This window comes from Pteronotus mesoamericanus, unplaced genomic scaffold, assembly GCF_021234165.1.
Source record: "Pteronotus mesoamericanus isolate MK-2021 breed Mesoamerican mustached bat unplaced genomic scaffold, CSHL_Meso_final contig_32, whole genome shotgun sequence".
Lineage (NCBI taxonomy): Eukaryota > Metazoa > Chordata > Mammalia > Chiroptera > Mormoopidae > Pteronotus > Pteronotus mesoamericanus.
In genome coordinates this window covers 1,375,563-1,388,154 of record NW_026555134.1, presented here as the reverse complement: position 1 = coordinate 1,388,154, position 12,592 = coordinate 1,375,563, and the positions used below count along the sequence as shown (strand labels likewise).

Genomic DNA, 12,592 nt, shown 5'->3' with positions numbered 1-12,592 from the left:
AAAAGTAGCAAAATGTTATCAATTGTTGAATACAGCAATCATATATTGGTGAATATATGGGTAATCACTGTACTATTCTTTCAGCTATTCTGTATGCTTGAAGCTCTACATTTATCCTGTAGAGTGTCTCACCTTCTAGGGAAATTTGAAAATTAAGCAGCAAGAAATATTCCACAAAGCTTATCTTTTAAAATAAAACTTTATAGTGGAAGTTCACATATATACAAAAGTAGAGAGAATAGAACCCCTTGTAACCATCATCAAGCGTTAACAGGTTTCAACTCATGACCAGTCTGGTTTCACTTATTCCTCACCCACTCTGCTCTTCTCCCAGGTTATTTTTGAGACAAATCCAAATGTCATATTTTTTTCATTCATACATATTTCAGTGCATACCCTTAAAAATAGACTCTGTCTAAAAATCATAGCTTGATACCACATCCCATCTAAATCAATGAATGATTTTGTTAATAGAATCAATCAAATATCAAGTCAGGTATCTGGTTTCCTTGAATATCTTAGAAGTTTTTGATATTTTTAAACAGTTGGTTTGTTTAGTCAGGTTCAAAATAAGGTTTACATACTGCATGTAGTCCATGTGTCACTGAAGTGTTTTTTTAATCCATAGGTTTTCCCCCTTTCCTTTCCTTCCTTCCTTCCTTCCTTTTTTTCTTTCTTTCCCTTGACATTTGTGATAGAAATCAGGTCATTTGTCCTGCAGAGCTTCTCACCTTCTGAATGTTGTTGATTGTGCTCCCAATGTCACATGTCCCTCCGTGTCCTGTGTTTGGCCATACCAGTGGTGAGACATAGAGGTTTGCGTATACATATAATGGTCATGTATTCCCATCATGAGGCACACAGTTTCTCATCTTTCCTTTTTTGTGTGATATTAGTGGCCATTGATGATCATTGCCTGGATCCATTATTTTTCTGGAAAGGGCCAGACAGCAAATGCGTTCGGCTTTGTAGGACATATGTCACAATTGCTGAACTCTGCCACTGAAGCGTGAAAATAGCCATAGACAATATGCAAAAAATAATCATGACTATGGTCCAATAAGACTTTATTTACAAAAATAAGCCTCAGACTGCAGTTGATTTCTGGGCTATGGTTTGCTCATCCCTACTTTATCCTAATATATATGATAATTTTAGAAAACAAATACTAATATTAATACAAACAGTAGGATTACTGAAAACAATGTAAGATTCCTTTGCCTGTGTTTTTGTCCTTAGGATATATTCTACCAAGAATATTCAAACAAATTACCGTGTTAAAGCCCCATGAAATAATTCTTCCATGTGTGCTAATGCCACCAACTCAGTAGACAAGATCATTTGTTTCATTTTGTTTTTAGGTTTTAAGGATTCTCAGCCTTCATTTAATTTTATAATTTTCAGAAAAAATGAGATGGTTCCAAAGTCAAATAAACAAAACAAAATATACGTGGAAAAGTCTAGCTTCTGTTCCTACCATTCCAGGCTGTTGCTTGTGTCTTGTTGGGTCACATGGGAATCCTATTTTTCAAAATGTTTTGATGTAATCCTTCCATTTGAAAAACACATAAAGAAATACACACACACAGACCCTGTTTTTGAAATAAATAGTAGCATACAATGTGTACCACTTTATCCACTTTTCTTTTTTTCATGTAACAACATATCCTGGAAGTCTCTCAACAATTGTATATAGAAATATTTTGCCTCCCTTCTTACATCTTAAAACACTCCATTGTGTGGCTGTGCCAGAATTTATTCAACCAGTTCATTATTGATAAACATTTGGCTTGTTTCCAGCTGAGTAAAGAAAATCTTTTAATTGATTTTTTATTTTTTAATTAATTTAATTTAATTTATAAATCATGTTTATTCTTTTACAGTTGTCTCAATTTTTACCCCTTTACCCCCCTCCACCCATCCCACCCCACCCTACCCCGCTCCCACCATCAGTTCCCACTCTGTTGTCCATGTCCATGGGTCATTCATACATGTTCTTTGTCTAGTCCCTTCCCTTTCTTTCCACCACTGCCCTCTAAGAAAATCTTTTAAATCATAGGAGCAGCAAAATCAAATGGACAAAGTTTTAAAATGTTTATTTGTAATTTTTCCAATGCTTTCCAACTTACAGAAGAAAAAAAAGACATGAAGTGACCCCAGATTCCAGCCGACAGTCACATGACAAGAAAAATAAGTTGCAGGACAGATCTAAGCTAAGAAAAGCTCAGTCACTGGTGAGTATTGCTTTTAAAAGATTCCCCACCATAATGTTAATGAAAATTGCTGGGTGTCTAATCCTATTTGCGAAACTTTTTTTTTTTTTTAAATCAGAATGATTAAGTGGCAGTTTAAATCCTGGTCTCTGAAACTGACAAACTGTGTAACCTTGAACGCACCCTTTCTCTCATCTGTCTTTTGAAAAAGAACTGATGTTTATAAACCTGCTTTGAGAACTATGTAATATAAAGGGAGCATTATTATCATTTGGTTATTTCTTCTGCTATGTGGACTTTGTGAGGTTTGGGAGGGAGAGCTCTAGAAATTTCTCTACAGAAATACCTTATCTATAGAGTGAAGGTTTCACTGACCTAAGAGAAAGGGACACTTCCCATAGCTTTCTAGCCACCAGTGGAGTATGAGTATAACAGGGCATTTCAAGTAACTTCAGAAAAAGTGATTTCAGAACTTTTCTTTACCTAATGAAAAAAAAATAGCTAATTGACTATCTAATAAAGTCAGTAATTGTGTTTAGGAAGCATTATCATCTCATAGCAGTTTTCCAAATTGTGGTTCTGTACTCCCAATGGATCCCTTTTAGTACATATGAGTCTTTGGTGCAAAGTAGAAGGAAATAAAGGTGGAATAAAAAAATGTATATTATTAGTAAAGATTTAGAAAAAGTTGAGGATATACACTCAAGGAAAATTAATATAAAATGGATATCAGTTGGGAGAAGAAAAAGTATGTACTCATGAATAAATCACTTTGATAGCTCTGCTTCAAAGCCCTATTACTTTCTGTTTAAATTTATTTTCAAGTGTTATCATGTTCAAAAAAAAGAGAGAGGGAGATGAGCTTTGCAAATAGGGCCGTTTGTATTCGAGGGACCAATTTTGTGGGACTGGATGAGGCTTATCACAGGCAGATGCACAAATGCCCAAGGGGATGGGGAAGCTTAAAGCAGAGCAGTAAAATTGTCAGGGAAAACCATTAATTGAGAAAAATAACTTCATGAGGCTTACCACACAGGCCATTCAGGCATGCTTCTGTCTGGTCTCCCGGCCCCTCCTAAGCCAGGAGTAGAAGAGAAATCTGGGGGAGATCAGGGAATTGAAGGACGATAAAACTTGATGGTGATGTATGCTCACAAGTTATCAGCACAAACATTTCTCCAGCTTAAAAAACAAAACAACAGCGACGAAAACCAAAGGCTAAACAGAAGCCTTCCCTATGGGCTTTTGACATTAACCATCTGTCACATACTAGCAGAGCTTGTTTAAGTTAAAATATTTGTTGTAACTGAAAAATTTTAAAAGTTGCTGCTAATTAAGGCCTAAAGGGAAACGGGGCACATTAAACAATGACAAAGAACAATGAAGCTATTAATCAATGAAGTGCATGACTGTATTGATCTACTTGTATTGTTTATATAAATATACTAATTACAATCACTATTTATGCTTAGTAGTTTTGCTAAGAAACATAAGGCATAATTAAACCCTCCAAAAGTACGCGAAGATCTTTGAGTGGGGGAGGGTCGCGGGCGTACTGTGGCTAAGGCCCCCTCTCCACGAGGCGGCAGTTTGCCCTCACTGTAGGCCACGTACCTCCTAGGAAATAAGCAACCTCCTCAGTGATGCAAAATGATTGCGAAGATGAAGAAACACTGGATGTGGAGCCTGAGAGAAGGGGAAATGGGTATTGAGGAAACTCAGCAAGGGGCCTAAGGCAAGTCGGGAGAAAGTAAAACTCTGACAACTGCAGTGGTAGAGTTTGAGAGACACCGAGGTGCAATTGCAATGGAAAAATTACATATTCATTTGTTAGAGAGTTCTGGTATCATGAGACAGATGTATTTAGGAAGATTTCAGGAGGAACTAGAGACAAGGAAGCAGTCAAGGACGAGAGAGGCAGACCCCGAACCTGCCCAAGAGGGTCCTGAGCTCTGAGTGCAAGAGTATTCCTTGCTCCTTGAAAATAGAAAAGGGAGCATGCGATACTTGGAGAAGTTAAAGCTTTGTGAATGGAAGGATTGGAAGAGAAAAAAAAGCACAGGAATGTAAAAGCATAAAAGCACGGAGAAGATTCCTTAGGCTGTCTCTTCAGGGTTGTATGTAACTTTTAGGCCCCGGGACCATCTTCACTTTTCGCAGGTCATGACTTAGAGCCTTCCAATATGGGCATCCTCTCTAAAAGGAGGAGCATGCTTAGGGAAACAGTTTCGAATTTACATGTATTGCTATGAGCGTATATGATGTTCTCTATTATCTAATCGGGTTGAGTTTGCAGGGCCCGCCACCAAAAAGGGTACCTGATTTCCTCTTAGGTTTTCAATTCTTGTGCTGCCTTGTTACAGCTGCTCCATTTAACCACCTTCTGGTGTCAGTCATTGATGGAAGATGGGAATAAAGCCTAGGTCTTCTCACTAAGGCCTTACAATTTTAAACATTGTTTATTGAAATTCTGTAAATATCAAGAAATGCCCAACTATTAGTTATTTAAAATTCCATATAGAAGAAAGCAATTTAAAAATATAGCCCTGGCTGGTGAGGTTCAGTGGATTGAGTGCCGGCCTGAGACCCAAAGTGCCACCGGTTAGATTCCCAGTCAGGGCACATGCCTGGGTTGCAGGCCAGTTCCCCAGTAGGGGGTGCACGAAAGGCAACCACACATTGATGTTTCTCTCCCTCTCTTTCTCCCTCCTTTCCCCTCTGTCCAAAAATAAATAAATAAAATCTTTAAAAATATATAAACACCACAGTAGAGCCAGGTACCATTTTAATTAAACTCCAGAGGTTTTCCCATCTCGTGTAAAGGTGTGGGGGAAAAAAACACATTTTTTAAATCATAACAGCTGGCCCCACAATTCCTCTTAGGGAAGGGTGAGGAAGGAGCTGTCTCCTTGGGGGAAAGTCGTTGATGAACTTGTAGAGAAAGATGACACCTTGAAGGCTTGGGTGCTCTGGGGCACCTCCACCAGAGGAGGGAAACCTGCTCTGCTGGAGATTAGAGAAATTTGTTGTTCCTGCTCCAGCAAAGGAGGGGGGAGCAGAGGTACCGGGGAGGAAGGAGCAAGAAGTGGCTCTGAGGGCAAGAAGCTGAGGCAGGGGAGAGAGACCAGGAAGATGTTAAGACAGGAATACCACCCATTTCGATCAAATTTATTTGCTATTGCTGGGAAGTAAACCCTGTCTTCTATCTCTATAGTAAATTCTATTCAATTTACACATGGAAGGAAGAGCTCAGAAGTCTAACAGGCCAAGAAAACAAAAGCCCCTTGGGACAATTCACAAAAACTCAGGGGGTGGGCTTTGGACTTCCCAGGCCCTGGAATTGGACTCATAGGACTCCAGCTGACATCTTGTTTAGAGGTTTTTTTTTCTTTTTCCTACCAAGTTAAGTATAAAAACAAATACCTTTTGTCTCTCACTGAACTTTTGCTTGGAGGTTAGCAGTCCTCACTTCTAGGTTCTGATTTGGGCACGGATTTCAAAAAGCTTGCTGTCTCAGAGCAGTCATTGTCCTACAAGTAACAAAAGCCTTTAATTGCCTGCTTACTCTAATTGCTTTAGATAAGACCTTATCTTTTCCTGTGCTCTGCTAATTCCAGCCTCTGCAGTTACCTCCTTCACCTCTTTCCAGGATCACTTGATTGTGATTAGTTAAAATACTTCTTTAAGCTTTCTCATTTTTTTCCCCCCTCTGCGTCAAAGGGGGAGGGAGAAGGAATATGCTTGAAAGTGATTCCTGGTTCCTGTCATGGAAAGAACGGCCGTTTAAGCATCAGAAAACTCAGATTTCTAGCCTCAGCTCTACCATCAACTTTGCGTTCACTCAGCCTCTGTTTCAGTTTTCATTTTTCCACATATAAAATGAGAGTTAGGATTCCAGCCTCTTTCAGGTCCATTCCAAGCTAACGCCTGACCTGTGGACCCCAGAGCTTCCGCCCACACTCACTCCCCTCTCTCCCGACCCCTGAGGGACAAGCTCTGACTAAGGTGACTTGACACAGAATAACAAAAAGGATCCATTATTTTGTGAATCCTACTTATAAAGCACAAAAAAAAAGGTTTCTGTCTCCCATCTTTTTTCTTTGAACCTTAGAAAATGTAATGAATTGAAACAGAAGAATTTACGAAACGAAGCTGTGCAGTGGTTTCCTTGGGCAGCGTTGAATAGACTTTCAGTTCTGGTGACCTCCCGGGTGTTTGCTTTATCATGTTTGTGTGATTTGGATGTGCAGAACTGAAAGCATCCATAGGAGAGATCTTTAATGATTCAGCACAATCGGTGAGATTCTTGAGAATTCCACTGGGAAGGAAGAATAAGAAAGAATATGGGCTTTGCCGTCAGAGGGACCTGGGTTCTTTTACTAAACCACGCATCTTTGGATAAGTCACTTACCCTCTCCGAGCCTCCGTTTCTCCACCTGTTAAATGGGGATAATGATTGTTGTCAGAACCAAATGCCAGGTGTATATTAAGTACAATACATGTTTGTGTTAAATACCATCTTATTTTTCACTTTGCTGACCAAGAGCAACAGGTTTGGAACTTAAACAGCTTAGGTTCATTGTCAGAGTTTTAGTAGCTCAGTCCGTTTGGCCAAGTTATTAACCTGGCGGAGACTGTTTCTCGTCTGTGAAATGGAATTAGTAACACCACCAACCTCACCGGGTTGGGAAGTGGAGGTAAAGCATTTAGCACAGTGCCTACCTCAAAGTCGGTGTTCTGTAAATAGAAGCCAGTAGTGGTGACAGCAGTGGTAGCAACAGTCAAAATCACACCAAATCCACCATCTGAGACGGCAGGGAAGGCTGAGAGCTAGCTGATGGCGAGCAGCTGCCGACAGCGGCCCGCCAGGCGGCCAGGACGAGGCTCCAACCTGTGGAATAAGTTTCTCTTTCTCGCTTTTGCCTTTACTTCTCCCCAGTTTCTTTATCTTTTCCCTTTGTCTTTTCTTTCCCTCATAGTCCCAGTATGTAAAATATGGTTGCATCCATAGTTGTATGAAATGGAAGCCAGATACTTTCCCGTCCTGCCTGGCCCTGCTCCATCTTGCGCCTGTATGTGTATGTGCTCATGCGTTCATCCCTCATCCAAAGTGAACAGTGAGCCCGTGGAACTCAGTGCCATGAACTCTGTGCCATGTGCGTTCCACTGCTTACTAACTACAGTGCTGGTTCTTAATGTTTGAGATGTCAGAGAAGAAAAGACATTATTGCTAAGAATCTTGGGGGCAAAGTAAACTCTGAGGAAGGACCCTACTTAGAGTCTCTGCATTTCTCCTTGTCTGCAAAGGAGCATAGTTTGCTTGTTCTGTCTTGTTGCCTCTTCTTTTATCAAGTTAGGATAATAAATTACCCTGGTGTTTCCAACAGAAGTGATTCCACCTGCCTCTCTTTCACTGAACATTTAGATTGGAGCCAAATGGCTACTTGTTTTTATTTAAGAGTTAAACGGCAACTGTTTGACAAAAATTGCCTTCTCTTCAGGTTCTACCAAAAGAGAAGAACTGTGTGTATGAGTTGTATAATATTATTAGTTATCTATATTATTTATCATGTATTTTAATCAGTTACTACCAGGGTTTAAAATATATAGATATGTATGTAGGATATGTGTTTGTGTATATAACATTTAGTATTGTAATATAACATTTCACTACAAACTACAGTAGAAACCAATTTTCTGAGACATGGATGTTTTGAAATATGAGTTCACAATCATTACTAACAAACAACCATTCGAACTGTACGACCTATGAATATTTTGCAACACACCCCTACCTTATTTGACCTACTTGAGAGACTAAGTGGCGCCATCACATAGTCTTGGATTTAGATTTCAAAACCCTGCCTGGAGTCGCTTAGCCTTCCTCTTACCCCAAGGTTACTTAAAACAGAAACCAAGGACAGAAGCCTGTGGCTTCTTTAAAACTATATCGATTATTTCTCCCTAACACCTTCCCTCTACCCACAGAAGCAGAGTGAACTAGGACGAAAAGGGAGGGAGCACCCTCTCCTCAGGTGTTGACCTACGCAGGGCCCCCCTGGAAGGGTGACGGGGCAGGCCTGAGCAGCCTTTGCGGCTCCCAGGGAGACGGGAGGATGGGAGGGGTCCTCCTCTCAGAATTTCCCAACGGAAAAGTCCGTGAAGCAGCTCCATCCCGGGGATTAAGCGTCCACTGGACTGAAGCCAGGATGAGCAGTCACCGCCCTTAGGCTCTCCCCTCAGAAGGAACCCCTGTGGTGGACCCTGCCCAGCCACCTTCTGTGTGCTCTCCATCCCCGCCGGTGGCCCTCACTTGTTACTCAGCTACCAGCCCAAGCCTGGGCAAGTTACAGCAGGGAGTCAAAGCTGCGTTTCTATGAGTCCAACAAACAAACAAACAAACAAACAAAACCCTTCAGATTTTACGACTTACAAACACAGTAATCCATAGTTGTATACAGTTTCACCACATCCTCCCTGAACTGAGAGTCGTGATAAAGTGTTGAGGGAAGATTTTTTAAAAGGGGGACGCAGGTGGGGTCTCCTGCAAAGTGAAAGTTGTCACCTTCCTTCCCTTTCTTTACCATGTCACAGGCTTGGGAAGATTAAATGAAATAATGAATGTAAGACCCTCCGCCCCGTGCCCAGCAGTCAGGTATTTGCCATTAGTGGTGGTGGTGGTGTTTCTACAAGCGCGATGGGCACGTTGCAGAGCTCTCATTGTCAACACTGTTTTTATCCATTTTTTCATATCCACGTACTCCTTTACCTGATCTGTCAAGCAAGGGGTATCCGAGGTATCTGGGTTGAACAATCGTATTAATGTTCCCGCCACCATTCCTGAGACCACAAACACAACAGGACATGCTAGGTGTGTGGTACTTGCTGGACGGGACTTACGCACAGTCAAGAGGGGGTTGAACACATCGGCCAAGACCTCAGGAGGGAGAGCCGGGCAAGAGATATATATACAGCAATTAAAGGTTTAGGCACTGATTGCCCAGGAAGTGAACCAAGAACAGAACCCTGGAGAATTCTTGATGTATAAAGCATGGCCTTACGTTTCTCTTCTCCTGTGTCCTTCCATTTAAAGATGTGATAACAACATGTAGAGATATTATTAGGTAACTTCTATCTCTAGAATAACAGCAAGTTCAACCGATGAGAGAAGTCTATTTAAATCACCTGATTCCATCCCTCTTCATGGGAACAGGCCGAAGGAAGGGACACTCTGTGGGGATGCTCCAGTACTAGGGCTCCTGGGGGTGGCATGGCTGTGGCCACTGTGAGACTATCAGAAAAAAGGCGACAGCAAATAGGCCTGCACCTATGTGAAGGTTATTCACATTAGCATTGTTTGCACGAGCGAAAGATTGGGACCAGCTCTAATACTTGTCAACGTGCTTCATCCCTAAACGGACTGGAACAAACCATTGGAAGACTGAAGAAGTTCTGTAAGTACTGACTTGTGCCACCTAGGAATTTACATGGTTTCAGAGGCTCTGTGCCAGGAACCAGGGACTCGAACCCAACATTGGTAAAAGAAGTTTCCAATTATTCCTAGATCGTCAGATGCATCTAGACCAAGATCTGGGGATGGCAGATTTGTACCCTTTTATATAATTTCCTCATGTTTTCCCCTTAAATCTTGTCTTTTCTCTTGTAATGGTGAACATTAAAGTCTTACAATGAAGAGGGTCTACCAACTTGCTTTCTGGGACAGCAAGGAAGTGTGGAAGTGAGGAGAGCGCCTTCTCAGAGCCCGTCTTGAAGGGAAGTGAAACTGCACAACCTGGACAGGCCGTGACCGCCCCTGAGAGGAGGGGCGGCTGGGGTGGTCCCTGGGACCTGTGGCAGAGGAGAAGGCGCGCCTGAGAGGAGCCTGCCTGGGCCTGTGAGCCTCCCTGGGGACCTCCGGAGACAGAGGTCCTCCAATGCAGAGATGCATAAGTTTCGCACGGTAATAGGATTAAATTTAAAATTGTTACAGGGAAGGTGTGACTAGCCCATTCTTGAATCAGAGACCGAGGTTTTTTTCTTCACTCAACAAGTATTATCTTATTTTCATTATTACTAAAATAGCACAGAGGAACACTTCCATTTGTTGTCTTACTTATCCTGATCTTAAAACAACACTGAAAATGCTTACTCTGTGCCGATCTTAGAACAACACTGAAAACCAGGGGAGATTATTTCTCCCGTTTCTTCCCCCTTTCCTCTTCCATTGTAACAGCTTGCCATGTTTAACCCCAGTTTTACCTGCTCTTTCCCAGAAAAACCAGTAAACAAGTATGGATCCATCTGGTAGAGTCAGGCAGCCGTAGTTTCAATGAGGTAGAAGATTGCAGCTTGACTCCTGGGGAGCTTGAGTTTTCATCAGAAGACAAATACATTCAGAAACAAATACTAAATGCCAAGAGCACACACACATGTTCAGTGCTAAGTCAGAGGCCTCCATCGAAATCCATCTGAGGCAGAAACCCCTGTGGATCCAGACACTCAAGCTTCTGGGAGAAGGTGGGCCTTGAAGGACAGGTTTGCACTCATATTTAGAGAAGGAGTACGAGAGCATATGAGGTAAGTAAGACCAGTTGGTGGGGCGCATCTTTGCGGAATTAGAGGGACCCGGTTGGCCGGGGAAGAGAACAGGAGACAGCAGTCAGCAGTGGGAGCAATCTCTGATTTTTCCCAGATTCATAGAAACCCTGTGTGTTGCCAACATACTCTCAGAGCGTTGGGGGGACGTAACAAATGATGCGACTGCTGAGACTTGCCGGCTGCATATGGGGCGACAGGAGGGGGACTGTGTTCGGGGAAGGCTGCAGTGTCCGTATACCTGCTCCGTCTCCGTGTGTCTCTGTGCACAGTAGGAGCCAGAATAAGGGGGATCTTACTAGTTTCCTGCAAGCTCACCTTGTATTATTTCTCCATTCTTTCCTTTTCCCTGTCCTGCTCACGGCCAGATGTCGAGGAGAAAGCCTTTCTCACTGTGAGTTTTGGTTGGAAGGTCACCCTGTGAGATTTGCCTTTTTAGAGAGAATGTGTGCATGCACAGATTGGCAGGGAGGAAATATGGGCAGTCTGCTGATCCTCAGCTGGTCCCAGAGTCACAGGTCTCCAGACCTGGCCTGACACCTTTTCCTTCTGTGAACTTGGGCTGCCAGTTAACCTGCCTGCTCCTCCGTTTCACTGATTTGTAAAATCGAGCATGTTAATACCTCTCTATTGGCCTCACAGAATTTCCCCGAGGTTCAGATGAAATTATGGTTGTGAAAGTGCTCTGGAGATGAAAGAAGTTATTATTAGTCGCTCAAGGTGAAGATTGCATGGGGATAAGGGGTGGCGAAATTGGCAAGTCTCAATAAATCCTATCCAATCCTATGATTTTATACAATTGTTTTACATCATTAAAATAAGTTTAATTATATAGCTTCCTCTTGATGTTTTAATGACTCTCACTCTGGCGATCTCTTTTTCCTCCCTAGCTATCCCTAAGTGCAGAACCCAGCTCCCCTCTGCAAGTTCCAGCTCATCCCGCCTGGCCTCCCTATCCGTGGGCGCGGCACCCCGCCTCCGAGGCAGCAGCGAAAGCTCTCAGGCAGCATCTTCAGAGACATCCTGGCCTTCGGTCGTTACCTATCCAGGCTCCAGAACTGAAGCTGATTTAAAGACGTGAAAAGATTTTTATAGAAATGACAAAATGCTCCCCACCTCGGAGCGTTGGGTGTTACTTGGCTCCTCTATTAGAAACTATTGGTTTTAAATAGTAGTCATACATCCTAAATTAAACCATTTAAGGTCAAGTAACCATTTCAAGGTCCCAGAAGTTACCATTCTAGGATACTTATTCACCTAAGTAAAGCAGAATGATAGAAAAACAAATATGTATCATGTGATGTTGAACACACATTCATATACTTCATACTGTTTTGTGTGTATATATATTTTAATGGTTTAAAGTGGCGGCCTGGCACGATGGTAGAGGATAGTGGTTTGGATGCCCAGGTGATCGGTGGAGGGCAAAACAGGACCAGCTTACAACTGCTGCGTTGGCACCACCCAGGGTGAAGCTCACACGTGCATGCCTCGGAGGCAGAGAAGAAAGGAAACACACCTAGATGAGACCTTCTGATCGTTCCATGGGCAAAGCAGGTGCTATCATTTCGGTTTTCCTCTTCCTGCAGCCTGAGCCCTCATGGGTGGCTCCCAGGAACCAGGAGCAGCTGTGTAAGCTGGAGTGGCCTGCACCTCCAGGATTCTGCCTGCTTTTGTCCCAGTAAACCGCTGTGATTATTGCAGGAGCTGGTCATGTTGTGGGTGAATGTTTGAATAGGCCAGTCTGGAGAATGACCCTGGCTGCTTCTGGAACAGACCAGGAT

The 12,592-nt window shown here is 42.6% G+C and overlaps 1 protein-coding gene across 1 annotated transcript in view; it reads left to right on the top strand.

Moving 5' to 3' along the window:
• FBXO16 (F-box protein 16) overlaps positions 1–12,224 on the top strand; it is a 44,365-nt gene extending 32,141 nt beyond the window's left edge. The window contains exons 7-9 of the mRNA XM_054575922.1: positions 2,132–2,234; positions 11,177–11,202; positions 11,699–12,224. Coding sequence (XP_054431897.1) covers positions 2,132–2,234; positions 11,177–11,202; positions 11,699–11,708 — 139 coding nt within the window. The 3' untranslated portion in view covers positions 11,709–12,224. The remainder of the gene's footprint in view (positions 1–2,131; positions 2,235–11,176; positions 11,203–11,698) is intronic.
• The last annotated feature ends 368 nt before the right edge of the window (positions 12,225–12,592 follow it).